This window comes from Heterodontus francisci, chromosome 13 (assembly GCF_036365525.1).
Source record: "Heterodontus francisci isolate sHetFra1 chromosome 13, sHetFra1.hap1, whole genome shotgun sequence".
NCBI classification, from domain to species: domain Eukaryota; kingdom Metazoa; phylum Chordata; class Chondrichthyes; order Heterodontiformes; family Heterodontidae; genus Heterodontus; species Heterodontus francisci.
Genome location: NC_090383.1, coordinates 107,661,269 through 107,679,412, shown reverse-complemented (window position 1 = coordinate 107,679,412; position 18,144 = coordinate 107,661,269). Strand labels below are relative to the sequence as shown.

The 18,144-nt window shown below is 46.8% G+C and overlaps 1 protein-coding gene across 5 annotated transcripts in view; it reads right to left on the bottom strand.

The window, feature by feature from the left end:
- crim1 (cysteine rich transmembrane BMP regulator 1 (chordin-like)) overlaps window positions 1-18,144 on the bottom strand; it is a 215,348-nt gene that overhangs the window by 12,759 nt on the left and 184,445 nt on the right. For all 5 annotated transcript variants that reach the window (XM_068045359.1, XM_068045361.1, XM_068045363.1 and 2 more), the window contains 2 exons: window positions 6,984-7,178; window positions 4,879-5,007 (listed from right to left, as the gene is read on the bottom strand). In XM_068045359.1, the coding sequence (XP_067901460.1) occupies window positions 4,879-5,007; window positions 6,984-7,178 (324 nt within the window). The remainder of the gene's footprint in view (window positions 1-4,878; window positions 5,008-6,983; window positions 7,179-18,144) is intronic.

Below are 18,144 nucleotides of genomic sequence, written 5' to 3'. Positions count from 1 at the left end.
GAGAAGCAGAGTTAACGTTTCAGGTCAGTGACCCTCTTCAGAACTGGCAAAAAATAAAAGGGTCTGCTTCTCTCTCCACAGATGCTGCTAGACCTGCTGAGTATTCCCAGCATTTCTTGTTTTTATTTCACACAAAAGATGCTGAGGCAGAGAACATTCAACAGGCCATCACACAGGAGAGGGAACACAACAGACGTGCAATACCTTTTTTTGTATTTTTTTATTCGTTCGGGGGATGTGGACGTCGCTGGCTAGGCCAGCATTTATCGTCCATCCCTAATTGTCCTTGAGAAGGTGGTGGTGAGCTGCCTTCTTGAACTGTTGCAGTCCTTGGGGTGTAGGTACACCAACAGTGCTGTTAGGAAGGGAGTTCCAGGATTGTGACCCAGTGACAGTGGCGGAACGGCGATATAGTTCCAAGTTAGGATGGTGTGTGATTTGGAGAGAAACTTGCAGGTGGTGGGGTTCCTATGCATCTGCTACCTTTGTTCTTTAGGTGGTAGAGGTTGTGGGTTTGGAAGGTGCTGTTGAAGGAGCCTTGGTGAGTTGCTGCAGTGCATCTTGTAGATGGTACACACTGCTGCAACTGTGCCTCTGTGGCAGAGGCAGTGAACATTGAAGGAGGTGGATGGGGTGCCAATCGAGTGGGCTGCTTTGTCCTGGATTGTGTCGAGCTTCTTGAGTGTGATTGGAGCTGCACCCATCCAGGCAAGTGGAGAGTATTCCATCTCCTGACGTGCCTTGTAGATGGTGGACAGGCATTGGGGAGACAGGAGGTGAGTTACTCGCTACAGAATTCCCAGCCTCTGACCTGCTCTTGTCGCCACAGCATTTATGTGGCTGGTCCAGTTCAGTTTCTGGTCAATGGTGACCCCCAGGATGTTGATAATGGGGGATTCAGTGGTGGTAATGCCATTGAACTTCAAGGGGAGATGGTTAGAGTCTCTCTTGTTTTGCTAGGGGCACGCTCATGCTTGAGGACAAGTCTTCAGTACTATTGCTAGAATGTTGTCAGGGCCCATAGCCTTTGCAGCATCCAGTGCCTTTTCTTGATATCACATGGAGTGAATCGGATTGGCCGAAGACTGGAATTTGTGATTCTGGGGGACCTCAGGAGGAGGCCGAGATGGACCATTCACTTGGCACTTCTGGCTGAAGATGGATTCAAATGCTTCAGCCTTGTCTTTTGTACTGACGTGCTGGGCTCCCCCATCGTAGAGGATGGGGATGTTTGTGGAGCCTCTTCCTCCTGTCAGTTGTTTAATTGTCCACCACCGTTCACGACTGGACGTGACAGGACTGCAGAGCTTAGATCTGATCCATTGGTTGTGGGATCACTTAGCCCTGTCTATCGCATGCTGCTTCTGCTGTTTGGCATGCAAGTAGTCCTGTGTTGTAGCTTCACCAGGTTGACACCTCATTTTTAAGTATGCCTGGTGCTGCTTCTGGCATGCCATCTTGTACTTTTCATTGAACCAGGGTTGGTCAACCGGCTTGATGGTAATGGTAAAGTGGGGGATATGCTGGGCTATGAGATTACAGATTGTGGTTGAATAAAATTCTGCTGCTGCTGATGGCCCACAGCGCCTCATGGATGCCCAGTTTTGAATTGTTAGATCTGTTCAAAATCTATCCCATTTAGCACGGTGATAGTGCCAAACAACACGATGGACAGTATCCTCAATGTGAAGGTGGGACTTCATCTCCACAAGGTCTGTGTGGTGGTCACTCCTACCAATATGGTCATGGACAGATGCAATACTGCGATAACCACTTTATGATTAAATGCTAGTTAATTCATTTTAAATTCATTGCTCTCCTTCTAAACTGCTTTCCTGAGGAATAGCATTCAAAAGCAGAGAAATTATGTTAAACCTGTACAGAACTTTGGTTAGATCACACTGTTCAATTCTGGTCTCCATATAACATAAAAGAATCTAGAGACACTGCGGAAAGTGCAATAAAAGATTTACAAGGCTGATACCAGAACTGAGAAGTTATAACTATTGGGGAAGACTGAACAGGCTTGGGCTCTTTTCTCTAGCCTGACAGATGACTTGATAGAGGCCTGTGAGATTATGGAAGGGTTCAAATAGGGTAGATATGGAGAAGATGTTTCCATTTGTGGGGGAGACCAGAAGTAGGGGCCATAGATATAAGATAGTCACTAATAAACCCAATAGGGAAATCAGGAGAAACTCAGGAGATTGTGGAACTTGCTGGCCCATAGATTAGTTGAGGCAAATAGCACAGATGCACATAAGGGGAAGCTAGTTAAGTACATGAGGGAGAAATGAATAGAAGGATATGTAGATGGGGTGAAATAAAGTTACGCACTCCAATGCTAAGGAAAATCAGACTGTGTACAATGGGTGGCCAATCTGCTACCTCCCTATGTACAGTCCCGCCCAAGTTGAAAGCTCTGGCAGCTGTCTAGGGAATGACAGATTTAAGAAATGAATAAGTCTTTTATCTGTTGAGCAACAGAAACTGTAAAAGATGGAGATGCCGGGTGTCACGAGGATGCCTGCTGTAATCTCAGAAACGGCTGCTGACTCATGATTTGCAAAGCTCATGGTTGTACAATGGATTGCATCTTCCACAGTTCTATCTCCTGGGAACTGCTGACAAAGAGTCATTGAATGATAGAGGGTACAGCGTTACTGGTTTATTGAATAGGACATGATTCTTGAATCCTCTTGGATGCTAGCGAAATATACAGGCTTTCTCACAAGATAAATAAATCCAGCATTGCTTCACAAGTTATTACCCACATTAACATTATCTCATGCAGAACTAATGCAGATGCTTTAGGAGGAACAATTTTCAAAACGTTATAAATCAGAATACTTTCTAAACATTAAAAAAAAGTCATCCTCAATTTTTAACCCTCTTCTGCGACTGTTGACTCCTTGCTGGAGTATGGATTTAACTATTCCATACACCTCTCCTCCCAGTGCTTAGTTTATTCAGGGAGAACTTGCTTCTCAGCAGGGATGACTATTCCCCATCTGCACTACGTGAGGAGCTTTTGGATTCGGTGAGAGAAAACTGACAGGTGTTCCTGCTCTTGGTGACTATCTTCCACCGCTCCTGGGCAGTGCGGATGTGTCGTCTCAATAGAGCCTGGCTATGATGCCCCATATAGTCAAACATCCCTCCTGACACTCGGGGAGGGGGGAGTTTTCCCAGGGACTCAGAGGTGCATTTGGAGGCGGTGGGGGTGGGGATCCTGGAAAACAGTGGAGAAAGAAGTCATGCTGGTTCCTTGACGTGTTCCCACACTTTGTGCTTGTCCCTTAGCAGCGGCAGGAAGCCAATTAAGGCTCATCAGCAACCAATTAGCAGCAATTTTCTGGCGTAAATGAGATTTTACTGGACCCCCGCTGTGTCTGCAGCTCATTAGGTAACAGGAGGCAGGTGCAGAATGGGAGGTTGGAGCGCCATAACAAATAAACTAAATCTACCGCCTTAAAATGGAAATCGGCAAGTCTGAGGTCCTCTGCAGGCAGTGACTTGCAACTTCCTTCCAATCTCCTGGAGACTGCAGTAAGGGACAGTGCTGGCGGTGAGGATGTGGTGGCTGTTGCCTCCAGCTGTCTTACTCTTCCATTTTATCCAGCCCTCTCGCGTCCCAGACACACCAGCAGCACTCTCAATTCATATATGGTGAAGGCTGCTGGCCTTGCAGTCTTGCACGTTGACTCACTATCCCGCAACCTGCTTGCATCCTGGAGGTGGCCTCTTAATTGGGTGCCTCCCGAAAATTACACAGCAAGGCGCAAACAGAGTCGGGATCAGAGGGGCTGAAAAATGGATTGAGGTACTGGAAGGTCAGTAGCTTCCATGAAATTGTCCCTCAGGAGCTTGTAGGAGGGGTCAAAGTAGAAAAAATGGGTGACAAGAAAATATAGTGAAAAAGAATAATTGGGAAACAGTAATATGATGCGCAGTAATCATAACAGATTGCACACTCCATGATGTGTCGCACTATGGAGCTTGATTTTCTCACTGACCTCAGGACCCAGACGTCGGGACTAGATGGGGGTCCTGTGCCTGATGGCCCAATCTTCCTGGAGGTGGTCTCCTCAGCAGAAGGACAGCAGCTCTGGAGTCTTGGCAGCCCCACCAGGACAAGTGGCGCTTCGGAGGGAGTCCTGGGATTGCGAGGGTGCCTCAACATGGAGGCACCCTCGGAGGTGTAGATTTAAAGGTAAAACTTTTACGGCCAAAGTTGTTAGGCCCATAAAAGCAGAGGGGTAACCCCTCCAGTTGGATCGTTTGGGCCATGCGCACGGCCTTTCTATGCAGCTGTCCCCTCTTAGGGGCATGGAACATCGTCTCCAATGGCCCCTCGGCCTGCTGCAGGGAGGCCACCTCCACTGAGATGGCAGCCTCTGCACACTGCGGGGGGAGGGGCCACTCCACCAGCGGCAAAATGCCAGCGTGCCTGCATAATTGGACCTAATTGGGTGCGTAATTGGCTTAATTAGTTTTTCCGCCTCCTTGATACGGGCAGCCGATCCGGGTCCCTACCCGCCCATGGGAAACATCCCCGGCAGTGGGGATGCTATCCTGGCGCAACTCCCCACACCCTGCTAACAGACTCGCTATCAGGGGGCCGGGAAAAAGCAGCCTATGATGTGCGCGATGGAATCAATTTGTCACATTATGCACACTGTGACAATCTGAACTTGTGTACCCAAAATATTAACAGCAACAGTACTGACTGACCAGTGCTCCGCATCCACTTCCTGTATAAGTGAAACTGTTCTACTTTCTCGGCAGTAAAAGGCCATTGAACAAAGAAATGAATCATAGCAAATATACCAGGTTAAAAATCTTAAAGACAGGACATTAAATTCCAGTTCTACTTACCATCGTCCCGAAGGTGTGCGGGAATTTCGTTTCCACTGGGTGTTGGCCAGAATGGGGCTTCCAGTTCGATTTCACCCCTCTGGTCAAACTTTTCAATGGGGATGTTGGTAGGCTCTGGCATGTACAGGTCTAAAGACAGAGTCAGCAAAGCAGCATGAAAAACATCTGAAAATGACTTTGGGCGTCTTGCATTTTAAAATACGAATACCTGTAAGTTAACACCCGTATGGGTTGGATATTCAGTGTCGTTTTTGCCAGGTATGTGCCCAGGAATGTCGCATGGAATAATTCCATGTTGTATTTCAACACTTTGGCATTGTAAAACAAACACTGGCCACTGGATGAAGTGGGCACACAAATAGGAAACCATCTAATCCGGTGGAGCTGGATTAAATGAATTTCTCTCATGGGACGCTGCAGAGGATTCGGGAGGTTCCTACACTAACTAGAGTGAAAGCATGACAACTAGTTGCACTTATCTCGAGCCTTTAACATAGTAACGTGTCCCAAGGCACTTTACCGAAGCCACATAAGGAGATGCTAGGACAGGTGACAGAGTCTGAAAGGGGGGAGAGAGAGGTTGAGAGACGGAGCGGTTTAAAAAGGAAATCCCACAGCTTAGGGCCTAGGCAGCGGTAGGCAAGTCCACCAACGAAGCAGCAATGAAAATAAAAACACCGTTAACGTAACCATAGGCACATGTAATGTCTCCTTACACTAACTCATTGCGGCTGTATGGAAAAGGAGTCAAGTCCGGGGGCTACAAAACATTCTTCAAAATTTGTCCTGAACTTTGTAGGTCCTGTGAGTAAGGCGGGCAGTTCAACACACTGCCCCACTCAGAGAGGCAAGACAGTGAATAACGCCTTCCAGTCTGTGCTACACCTGGACTGACAGAGCTTCCCCATAGAAGGGACAGTTACACCTCGAGACAGCTCTGCACCTGCCTACAGGAGGCTGGATCATGAGTGATATTGGCAGAGTCCTGAGAGGGAAATTAAGAGGTTGTGCAGGCGAATAAAGAGGGAAAGAAAAATAGTGGCCAAGACAGTACGCCATGAACTGATTTCAGACTTTCAGTATCTAACTTGCTCCATTAATAAGGGCAATGAGATGAAATTGTGCTCAGCAGTATTAAAAACAAGCGGGTGTGAAATTCTCTGTAGCCCTTTCAATGAAGGAGCCAATCAGTTTTAATTAAACACCAGTGCATTCGTTGAGGCAGCAGACAGAAATTTCATATGTGTCTTAACAGGTTTGGTACTAAAGTCAGTTTATTATTTGTACTGTTTAGGACTAGAAGTGGGGGGGGGGGGGGGTGGGCCATTATGGTGTGGGGGATGGGGGCAGTTCCTATTCTGTTAAGAGGCATTGCTGGGCTGGGTGGGAAGACTTGGTTAAGGGGAGCGGGATGTTGCTGGGATGGGGTACAGCCAGGCGGGAGGGTGCTACCAGGGGATGGGGTGTCGCCAGGGGAACTGTTTGGTGGGGGAGGGGAGCATTGCCAGGAGGTGGGGGTGTTGTTGAGGGCATGTTCCTGGTGAAGGGCAGGGGATGTTACGGGTGGGAGAGTTGAGGGGGGTGGAGTGCTGATTCAGGATAGTGGGTATGTTAATTGGGGTGTAGGGATAGTGTTACAGGGGGAGTGCTGATCAGTGGGTAGGAGAGTGTTGTGGGGGAATTAACTGGGGGGGGTAGAGTGTTGTGGGGCGAGGGTTGATTGGGGGGTAGAGAGTGTTGGGGGTGGGTGAGAGTTGCTTGGGGCAGTAGAGAATATGTTGTGGGGAGGGGGGTGGTTAGAGATGCTGAGGTGGGGGAGGGGGCAATCTGCACATCGATCTCTCAGGGTGTGGAGGGAAAGTGAGCTGCTGGAGTCAGAGCTTCAACTCTTGCCATTTTATTCTGAAAGCCAAACAGGGTCTGTATGAAGCAGATGCTCTTTACTAACTGCAGATAAAAATAAATAAAGGGGAAAAAAATTGATTGGTCTGTGTGCACTGGGAGGCGGTAGAATTGGCAGGCGGGGGGTCGGGGGGGGGGGTGGAGGGTAGATGCGATCTCTCTCTATCCTGGGAACTGTAAAGAACTGTCAGTCCTCCAATTACCTGGGCACACAGGGCAGCAGCTTCCCTCCATGTAGACAGGCTCCAGGCAGGGGAGGGGAGGGCAGCTGACTGTCGAGCAGAGTGTCTGGCCCTGTAGGCAGTAACAGTGGGTGCAGCTGTCGATGTCCCACCTCTCCTCGTCCGCGTAGGTCTTTTCATTGAAGTGACACACCACTTTACTCGGTATGGTCTCCTCTGTTGACGAGACGGAAATAGAGAGAAAAAAGAAGGGGCCTAATTAGACCATGCGTCAGCAGGTGTACAATCATTCTCCGCTCACCGACGACCTGCAGTGGGAAAATGTTTCCATTCCCTCAGTCAGTTTTAATGTGAACTCGGAAGAGAACAAGAACTAAAGCAGCCTCATCCTCATCAAGCTCACAGTCTGGGCTTCACAGCACTTCATCTATTTCTTAGTCAGTGAAATACTACTTAAAACTGTTTTGATTTTTCTCTTGTCACTGTGGTCCACCCCTGGCTGCTGATCTATTGGGCAAACACCTGGTTAAGTAACTCATTTTAATACTTAATGAAATTGCCCCCACACAGTTTTAAAGTCGGGCTCTCACTCTGCTGATCCCCTATGCCCCTCCCTTAGATCACCAGCAGGTATGGTTTAACATAGCATCCCCAGGAGCAGCCTTGCTCATCGAATTTGGGATCTACCTGGCCAGAACGGCTGTGTAGCAGACTGCCTTTATCAACCGATTAAAAATGTCATTCTTGGGATGAATGCGTTGCTGTCAAGGCCGGTATTCATCACCCATCCTTGGCTGCTCTGAGATGATGGTGATGGGCCTCCTACTTGAACCCTTGCTGGTGGTTGGCTCCAACCGAGTGGCTTGCTAGGCTATTTCAGAGGGCAGTCAGGGGTTAACCTGATTGAAGTCCTGTATAGTTCAAACCGGGTAAGGAAGGCAGGGGAGGGGATTTTATGCTCTTCCCCGTGGCGGGTTTGGAGGCGGGAAGAGCATAATATCGGGTGGGATGGTGGCGGGGGAGGGGGATCCCCGCCGACTTCCCACCTTCGCCAAAGTTAAGGCTGGGCAGGAAAAGCCTATGAACGTCCCTTAAGTGCGCAATTAATGCCTAATTAAGGGCCTCATCCTATTGTCGCCATTAGCCACGTGGTGGGCAGCCCTGTCGCCGCACAGGAAGGATGGCAGGAAAAACCATGTGGGTTGCTTGCAGGCTCTGAGGGGATGGGGTCCCTCATGAAAAGGCACTTAGTGCCTGAACAAGGGTCCTGGCATTGGGAAAGGGGGTCTGCTGAGGGCCCTTGCTAGTGACCCCCGGCTACACCCACATCCCCTGCAAACACCCACCCCGTGACACCCCTCCTGCCCTGACCTAACTGTGGCCTGGGTCCAGCGCCACTCCTGGGCCTGGCGTAGTTGCTCCACTGGCAGCAGACACTGCCTCTGCAGTGGTGCTGCTCAGTGGAAGAGCTGCCAGCCTCTGACTGACCGGCTGCTCTCCGAGGGCAGACTTCCATCACCAGGTCACCGATCCTATGGAAGGCCCGTTGCTGTCCACTCAACTGTCTAATTGGCAGTAGCTTCAGCGGGCCTTCCAGAGAAGAGGTGACGCAGGGCTCTTGCTGCCGCTTTTCCCGCACGTTGAGACCCCCCTGTCGCCCGGATAAAATCCCAGCCCAGGTTTCCATCCCTTATTTAACTTATTTTACGACAATGCACCATTTTCATGTTCACGCTTATTGATACTGAGATATTGGGGAGGCCTTGATGCTGTTTTTAAAGATAAATTATTGCGAGAAATGCAATCAGACAATCAAAGTTTTTTTCGAGAGAGCTAATGGCCTGGCACTGCAAGCAATTTCACGGAATGACAGATCAGTAACACTCATTGGGAGCGTTTGTGACAGCGACCACCCAGAGGTAGGCTGAAAAGGGAAAAATGGAAACGTTCCTGTAAGGGGTTACTGTAATTTCAATCTTCATGCAGCCACGAGAGGGAGCAAGAACCACATACTGGAAAGAGAATGGCAGCATTCAGAATGTGTCCAATCTGTGAGGTTTAGAGGAATGTGTGAGGGTTTCGAGGAATGTGTGAGGGTTTAGAGGAGTGTGTGAGGGTTTAGAGTGTGTGAGGGTTTAGAGGAGTGTGTGAGGGTTTAGAGGACTGTGAGGGTTTAGAATGTGTGAGGGTTTAGAAGAGTGTGCGAGGGTTCAGAGGAGTGTGTGAGGGTTTAGAGTGTGTGAGGGTTTAGAGGACTGTGAGGGTTTAGAGTGTGTGAGGGTTTAGAGTGTGTGTGAGGGTTTAGAGTGTGTGAGGGTTTAGAGGATTGTGAGGGTTTAGAGTGTGTGAGGGTTTAGAGTGTGTGAGGATTTAGAGGACTGTGAGGGTTTAGAATGTGTGAGGGTTTAGAGGAGTGTGTGAGGGTTTAGAATGTGTGAGGGTTTAGAGTGTGTGAGGGTTTAGAGGAGTGTGTGAGGGTTTAGAATGTGTGAGGGATTAGAGTGTGTGAGGGTTTAGAGGAGTGTGTGAGGGTTTAGAATGTGTGAGGGTTTAGAGTGTGTGAGGGTTTAGAGGAGTGTGTGAGGGTTTAGAATGTGTGAGGATTTAGAGTGTGTGAGGGTTTAGAATGTGTGAGGATTTAGAATGTGTGAGGATTTCGAGTGTGTGAGGGTTTAGAGTGTGTGAGGGTTGAGAGGAGTGTGTGAGGATTTCGAGTGTGTGAGGGTTTAGAGGAGTGTGTGAGGATTTCGAGTGTGTGAGGGTTTAGAATGTGTGAGGGTTTAGAGTGTGTGAGGGTTTAGAATGTGTGAGGGTTTAGAGTGTGTGAGGATTTAGAGGAGTGTGTGAGGGTTTAGAGTGTGTGAGGATTTAGAGTGTGTGAGGGTTTAGAGGAGTGTGTGAGGATTTCGAGTGTGTGAGGGTTTAGAATGTGTGAGGGTTTAGAGTGTGTGAGGGTTTAGAATGTGTGAGGGTTTAGAGTGTGTGAGGATTTAGAGGAGTGTGTGAGGGTTTAGAGTGAGTGAGGATTTAGAGTGTGTGAGGTTTTAGAATGTGTGAGGATTTAGAGGAGTGTGTGAGGGTTTAGAGTGTGTGAGGGTTTAGAGTGTGTGAGGATATGGAGGAGTGTGTGAGGGTTTAGAGTGTGTGAGGGTTTAGAGTGTGTGAGGGTTTAGAGGAGTGTGTGAGGGTTTAGAGGAGTGTGTGAGGGTTTAGAGTGTGTGAGGGTTTAGAGGAGTGTGTGAGGATTTAGAGTGTGTGAGGGTTTGGAGGAGTGTGAGGATTTAGAATGTGTGAGGATTTAGAATGTGTGAGGATTTAGAGGAGTGTGTGAGGATTTAGAATGTGTGAGGATTTAGAGGAGTGTGAGGATTTAGAATGTGTGAGGATTTAGAGGAGTGTGAGGATTTAGAATGTGTGAGGATTTAGAATGTGTGAGGATTTAGAATGTGTGAGGATTTAGAATGTGTGAGGATTTAGAGTGTGTGAGGATTTAGAATGTGTGAGGATTTAGAGGAGTGTGAGGATTTAGAATGTGTGAGGATTTAGAATGTGTGAGGATTTAGAATGTGTGAGGATTTAGAGGAGTGTGAGGATTTAGAATGTGTGAGGATTTAGAATGTGTGAGGGTTTAGAGGAGTGTGTGAGGATTTAGAGTGTGTGAGGATTTAGAGGAGTGTGTGAGGATTTAGAATGTGTGAGGATTTAGAGGAGTGTGTGAGGATTTAGAATGTGTGAGGATTTAGAGTGTGTGAGGATTTAGAGTGTGTGAGGATTTAGAATGTGTGAGGATTTAGAATGTGTGAGGATTTAGAGTGTGTGAGGATTTAGAATGTGTGAGGATTTGGAGGAGTGTGTGAGGGTTTAGAGTGTGTGAGGGATAAGAATGTGTATGAGAGGGTTTAGAGGAGTGTGTGAGGGTTTAGAGTGTGTGAGGGTTTGGAGGAGTGTGTGAGGGTTTAGAATGTGTGAGGGTTTAGAGTGTGTGAGGGTTAGAATGTGTGTGTGAGGGTTAAGAGTGTGTGAGGATTAGGTAGGTGTGTGTGAGGGTTTAGAGTGTGTGAGGGTTTAGAGGAGTGTGTGAGGGTTTAGAGTGTGTGAGCGTTTAGAGGAGTGTGTGAGGGTTTAGAGTGTGTGAGGGTTTAGAGGAGTGTGTGAGGGTTAGAATGTGTATGTGCAGGTTTAGAGTGTGTGTGTGAGGGTTTAGAGTGTGTGAGGGTTTAGAGGAGTGTGTGAGGGTTTAGAGTGTGTGAGGGTTAGAATGTGTGTTTGAGGGTTTAGAGTGTGTGAGGATTTAGAGGAGTGTGTGAGGGTTTAGATTGTGTGAGGGTTTAGAGGAGTGTGTGAGGGTTTAGAGTGTGTGAGCGTTTCGAGGAGTGTGTGAGGGTTTAGAGTGTGTGAGGGTTTAGAGGAGTGTGTGAGGGTTTAGAGTGTGTGAGGGTTTAGAGTGTGTGAGGGTTTAGAGGAGTGTGTGAGGGTTTAGAGTGTGTGAGGGTTTAGCGTGTGTGAGGGTTTAGAGGAGTGTGTGAGGGTTTAGAGTGTGTGAGGGTTTCGAGGAGTGTGTGAGGGTTTAGAGTGTGTGAGGGTTTAGAGGAGTGTGTGAGGGTTTAGAGTGTGTGAGGGTTTAGAGGAGTATGTGAGGGTTTAGAGCGTGTGAGGGTTTAGAGCGTGTGAGGGTTTAGAGGAGTGTGTGAGGGTTTAGAGTGTGTGAGGGTTTAGAGTGTGTGAGGGTTTAGAGGAGTGTGTGAGGGTTTAGAGTGTGTGAGGGTTTAGAGGAGTGTGTGAGGGTTTAGAGTGTGTGAGGGTTTAGAGGAGTGTGTGAAGGTTTAGAATGTGTGAGGGTTTAGAGTGTGTGAGGGTTTAGAGTGTGTGAGGATATGGAGGAGTGTGTGAGGGTTTAGAGTGTGTGAGGGTTTAGAGGAGTGTGTGAGGGTTTAGAGGAGTGTGTGAGGGTTTAGAGGAGTGTGTGAGGGTTTAGAGTGTGTGAGGGTTTAGAGGAGTGTGTGAGGATTTAGAGTGTGTGAGGGTTTGGAGGAGTGTGTGAGGGTTTAGAATGTGTGAGGGTTTAGAGGAGTGTGTGAGGATTTCGAATGTGTGAGGATTTAGAATGTGTGAGGATTTAGAGTGTGTGAGGATTTAGAATGTGTGAGGGTTTAGAGGAGTGTGTGAGGATTTAGAATGTGTGAGGATTTAGAGTGTGTGAGGATTTAGAATGTGTGAGGATTTAGAATGTGTGAGGATTTAGAATGTGTGAGGGTTTAGAGGAGTGTGTGAGGATTTAGAATGTGTGAGGATTTAGAGGAGTGTGTGAGGATTTAGAATGTGTGAGGGTTTAGAGGAGTGTGTGAGGATTTAGAATGTGTGAGGATTTGGAGGAGTGTGTGAGGATTTAGAATGTGTGAGGATTTAGAGTGTGTGAGGATTTAGAATGTGTGAGGATTTGGAGGAGTGTGTGAGGGTTTAGAATGTGTGAGGGTTTAGAGTGTGTGAGGGATAAGAATGTGTATGTGAGGGTTTAGAGGAGTGTGTGAGGGTTTAGAGTGTGTGAGGGTTTAGAATGTGTATGTGAGGGTTTAGAGTGTGTGAGGGTTTAGAGGAGTGTGTGAGGGTTTAGAGGAGTGTGTGAGGGTTTAGAGTGTGTGAGGGTTTAGAATGTGTGAGGGTTTAGAAGAGTGTGCGAGGGTTCAGAGGAGTGTGTGAGGGTTTAGAGTGTGTGAGGGTTTAGAGGACTGTGAGGGTTTAGAGTGTGTGAGGGTTTAGAGTGTGTGTGAGGGTTTAGAGTGTGTGAGGGTTTAGAGGACTGTGAGGGTTTAGAGTGTGTGAGGATTTAGAGGACTGTGAGGGTTTAGAATGTGTGAGGGTTTAGAGGAGTGTGTGAGGGTTTAGAATGTGTGAGGGTTTAGAGTGTGTGAGGGTTTAGAGGAGTGTGTGAGGGTTTAGAATGTGTGAGGGATTAGAGTGTGTGAGGGTTTAGAGGAGTGTGTGAGGGTTTAGAATGTGTGAGGGTTTAGAGTGTGTGAGGGTTTAGAGGAGTGTGTGAGGGTTTAGAATGTGTGAGGATTTAGAGTGTGTGAGGGTTTAGAATGTGTGAGGATTTAGAATGTGTGAGGATTTAGAGTGTGTGAGGGTTTAGAGTGTGTGAGGGTTGAGAGGAGTGTGTGAGGATTTCGAGTGTGTGAGGGTTTAGAGGAGTGTGTGAGGATTTCGAGTGTGTGAGGGTTTAGAATGTGTGAGGGTTTAGAGTGTGTGAGGGTTTAGAATGTGTGAGGGTTTAGAGTGTGTGAGGATTTAGAGGAGTGTGTGAGGGTTTAGAGTGTGTGAGGATTTAGAGTGTGTGAGGGTTTAGAGGAGTGTGTGAGGATTTCGAGTGTGTGAGGGTTTAGAATGTGTGAGGGTTTAGAGTGTGTGAGGGTTTAGAATGTGTGAGGGTTTAGAGTGTGTGAGGATTTAGAGGAGTGTGTGAGGGTTTAGAGTGAGTGAGGATTTAGAGTGTGTGAGGTTTTAGAATGTGTGAGGATTTAGAGGAGTGTGTGAGGGTTTAGAGTGTGTGAGGGTTTAGAGTGTGTGAGGATATGGAGGAGTGTGTGAGGGTTTAGAGTGTGTGAGGGTTTAGAGTGTGTGAGGGTTTAGAGGAGTGTGTGAGGGTTTAGAGGAGTGTGTGAGGGTTTAGAGTGTGTGAGGGTTAGAATGTGTGTGTGAGGGTTTAGAGGAGTGTGTGAGGATTAGGTAGGTGTGTGTGAGGGTTTAGAGTGTGTGAGGGTTTAGAGGAGTGTGTGAGGGTTTAGAGTGTGTGATCGTTTAGAGGAGTGTGTGAGGGTTTAGAGTGTGTGAGGGTTTAGAGGAGTGTGTGAGGGTTAGAATGTGTATGTGCAGGTTTAGAGTGTGTGTGTGAGGGTTTAGAGTGTGTGAGGGTTTAGAGGAGTGTGTGAGGGTTAGAATGTGTATGTGCAGATTTAGAGTGTGTGTGTGAGGGTTTAGAGTGTGTGAGGGTTTAGAGGAGTGTGTGAGGGTTTAGAGTGTGTGAGGGTTAGAATGTGTGTGTGAGGGTTTAGAGTGTGTGAGGATTTAGAGGAGTGTGTGAGGGTTCAGAGTGTGTGAGGGTTTAGAGGAGTGTGTGAGGGTTTAGAGTGTGTGAGGGTTTAGAGTGTGTGAGGGTTTAGAGTGTGTAAGGGTTTAGCGTGTGTGAGGGTTTAGAGGAGTGTGTGAGGGTTTAGAGTGTGTGAGGGTTTCGAGGAGTGTGTGAGGGTTTAGAGTGTGTGAGGGTTTAGAGGAGTGTGTGAGGGTTTAGAGGAGTATGTGAGGGTTTAGAGCGTGTGAGGGTTTAGAGTGTGTGAGGGTTTAGAGGAGTGTGTGAGGGTTTAGAGTGTGTGAGGGTTTAGAGTGTGTGAGGGTTTAGAGGAGTGTGTGAGGGTTTAGAGTGTGTGAGGGTTTAGAGGAGTGTGTGAGGGTTTAGAGTGTGTGAGGGTTTAGAGGAGTGTGTGAAGGTTTAGAATGTGTGAGGGTTTAGAGTGTGTGAGGGTTTAGAGTGTGTGAGGATATGGAGGAGTGTGTGAGGGTTTAGAGTGTGTGAGGGTTTAGAGGAGTGTGTGAGGGTTTAGAGGAGTGTGTGAGGGTTTAGAATGTGTGAGGATTTAGAGGAGTGTGTGAGGATTTAGAATGTGTGAGGGTTTAGAATGTGTGAGGATTTAGAATGTGTGAGGATTTAGAATGTGGGAGGGTTTAGAGGAGTGTGTGAGGATTTAGAATGTGTGAGGGTTTAGAATGTGTGAGGATTTAGAATGTGTGAGGATTTAGAATGTGTGAGGATTTAGAATGTGTGAGGATTTAGAATGTGTGAGGGTTTAGAGTGTGTGAGGATTTAGAATGTGTGAGGATTTAGAATGTGTGAGGATTTAGAATGTGTGAGGGTTTAGAATGTGTGAGGATTTAGAATGTGTGAGGATTTAGAATGTGTGAGGATTTAGAATGTGTGAGGATTTAGAATGTGTGAGGGTTTAGAGGAGTGTGTGAGGATTTAGAATGTGTGAGGATTTAGAGGAGTGTGTGAGGATTTAGAATGTGTGAGGGTTTAGAGGAGTGTGTGAGGATTTAGAATGTGTGAGGATTTAGAGGAGTGTGTGAGGATTTAGAATGTGTGAGGGTTTAGAATGTGTGAGGATTTAGAATGTGTGAGGATTTAGAATGTGTGAGGATTTAGAATGTGTGAGGATTTAGAATGTGTGAGGGTTTAGAGGAGTGTGTGAGGATTTAGAATGTGTGAGGATTTAGAGAAGTGTGTGAGGATTTAGAATGTGTGAGGATTTAGAGGAGTGTGTGAGGATTTAGAATGTGTGAGGATTTAGAGTGTGTGAGGATTTAGAGTGTGTGAGGATTTAGAATGTGTGAGGATTTAGAATGTGTGAGGATTTAGAGTGTGTGAGGATTTAGAATGTGTGAGGATTTGGAGGAGTGTGTGAGGATTTAGAATGTGTGAGGATTTAGAGTGTGTGAGGATTTAGAATGTGTGAGGATTTGGAGGAGTGTGTGAGGGTTTAGAATGTGTGAGGGTTTAGAGTGTGTGAGGGATAAGAATGTGTATGTGAGGGTTTAGAGGAGTGTGTGAGGGTTTAGAGTGTGTGAGTGTTTGGAGGAGGGTGTGAGGGTTTAGAATGTGTGAGGGTTTAGAGTGTGTGAGGGATAAGAATGTGTATGTGAGGGTTTAGAGGAGTGTGTGAGGGTTTAGAGTGTGTGAGGGTTTAGAATGTGTATGTGAGGGTTTAGAGTGTGTGAGGGTTTAGAGGAGTGTGTGAGGGTTTAGAGGAGTGTGTGAGGGTCTAGAGTGTGTGAGGGTTAGAATGTGTGTGTGAGGGTTTAGAGTGTGTGAGGATTAGGTAGGTGTGTGTGAGGGTTTAGAGTGTGTGAGGGTTTAGAGGAGTGTGTGAGGGTTTAGAGCGTGTGAGCGTTTAGAGGAGTGTGTGAGGGTTTAGAGTGTGTGAGGGTTTAGAGGAGTGTGTGAGGGTTAGAATGTGTATGTGCAGGTTTAGAGTGTGTGTGTGAGGGTTTAGAGTGTGTGAGGGTTTAGAGGAGTGTGTGAGGGTTAGAATGTGTTTGTGCAGATTTAGAGTGTGTGTGTGAGGGTTTAGAGTGTGTGAGGATTTAGAGGAGTGTGTGAGGGTTTAGAGTGTGTGAGGGTTTAGAGGAGTGTGTGAGGGTTTAGAGTGTGTGAGCGTTTAGAGGAGTGTGTGAGGGTTTAGAGTGTGTGAGGGTTTAGAGGAGTGTGTGAGGGTTTAGAGTGTGTGAGGGTTTAGAGTGTGTGAGGGTTTAGAGGAGTGTGTGAGGGTTTAGAGTGTGTGAGGGTTTAGCGTGTGTGAGGGTTTAGAGGAGTGTGTGAGGGTTTAGAGTGTGTGAGGGTTTCGAGGAGTGTGTGAGGGTTTAGAGTGTGTGAGGGTTTAGAGGAGTGTGTGAGGGTTTAGAGTGTGTGAGGGTTTGGAGGAGTATGTGAGGGTTTAGAGCGTGTGAGGGTTTAGAGTGTGTGAGGGTTTAGAGGAGTGTGTGAGGGTTTAGAGTGTGTGAGGGTTTAGAGTGTGTGAGGGTTTAGAGGAGTGTGTGAGGGTTTAGAGTGTGTGAGGGTTTAGAGGAGTGTGTGAGGGTTTAGAGTGTGTGAGGGTTTAGAGGAGTGTGTGAAGGTTTAGAATGTGTGAGGGTTTAGAGTGTGTGAGGGTTTAGAGTGTGTGAGGATATGGAGGAGTGTGTGAGGGTTTAGAGTGTGTGAGGGTTTAGAGGAGTGTGTGAGGGTTTAGAGGAGTGTGTGAGGGTTTAGAGTGTGTGAGGGTTTAGAGGAGTGTGTGAGGATTTAGAGTGTGTGAGGGTTTGGAGGAGTGTGTGAGGGTTTAGAATGTGTGAGGATTTAGAATGTGTGAGGATTTAGAGTGTGTGAGGATTTAGAATGTGTGAGGGTTTAGAGGAGTGTGTGAGGATTTAGAATGTGTGAGGATTTAGAGGAGTGTGTGAGGATTTAGAATGTGTGAGGATTTAGAGTGTGTGAGGATTTAGAATGTGTGAGGATTTAGAATGTGTGAGGATTTAGAGTGTGTGAGGATTTAGAATGTGTGAGGGTTTAGAGGAGTGTGTGAGGATTTAGAATGTGTGAGGATTTAGAGGAGTGTGTGAGGATTTAGAATGTGTGAGGATTTAGAATGTGTGAGGATTTAGAATGTGTGAGGATTTAGAGGAGTGTGTGAGGATTTAGAATGTGTGAGGATTTAGAGTGTGTGAGGATTTAGAATGTGTGAGGATTTAGAATGTGTGAGGATTTAGAGTGTGTGAGGATTTAGAATGTGTGAGGGTTTAGAGGAGTGTGTGAGGATTTAGAATGTGTGAGGATTTAGAGGAGTGTGTGAGGATTTAGAATGTGTGAGGATTTAGAGGAGTGTGTGAGGATTTAGAATGTGTGAGGATTTAGAGTGTGTGAGGATTTAGAATGTGTGAGGATTTAGAATGTGTGAGGATTTAGAGTGTGTGAGGATTTAGAACGTGTGAGGGTTTAGAGGAGTGTGTGAGGATTTAGAATGTGTGAGGATTTAGAGGAGTGTGTGAGGATTTAGAATGTGTGAGGATTTAGAGTGTGTGAGGATTTAGAATGTGTGAGGATTTAGAATGTGTGAGGATTTAGAGTGTGTGAGGATTTAGAATGTGTGAGGGTTTAGAGGAGTGTGTGAGGATTTAGAATGTGTGAGGATTTAGAGGAGTGTGTGAGGATTTAGAATGTGTGAGGATTTAGAATGTGTGAGGATTTAGAATGTGTGAGGATTTAGAGGAGTGTGTGAGGATTTAGAATGTGTGAGGATTTAGAGTGTGTGAGGATTTAGAATGTGTGAGGATTTAGAATGTGTGAGGATTTAGAGTGTGTGAGGATTTAGAATGTGTGAGGGTTTAGAGGAGTGTGTGAGGATTTAGAATGTGTGAGGATTTAGAGGAGTGTGTGAGGATTTAGAATGTGTGAGGATTTAGAGGAGTGTGTGAGGATTTAGAATGTGTGAGGATTTAGAGTGTGTGAGGATTTAGAATGTGTGAGGATTTAGAATGTGTGAGGATTTAGAGTGTGTGAGGATTTAGAACGTGTGAGGGTTTAGAGGAGTGTGTGAGGATTTAGAATGTGTGAGGATTTAGAGGAGTGTGTGAGGATTTAGAATGTGTGAGGGTTTAG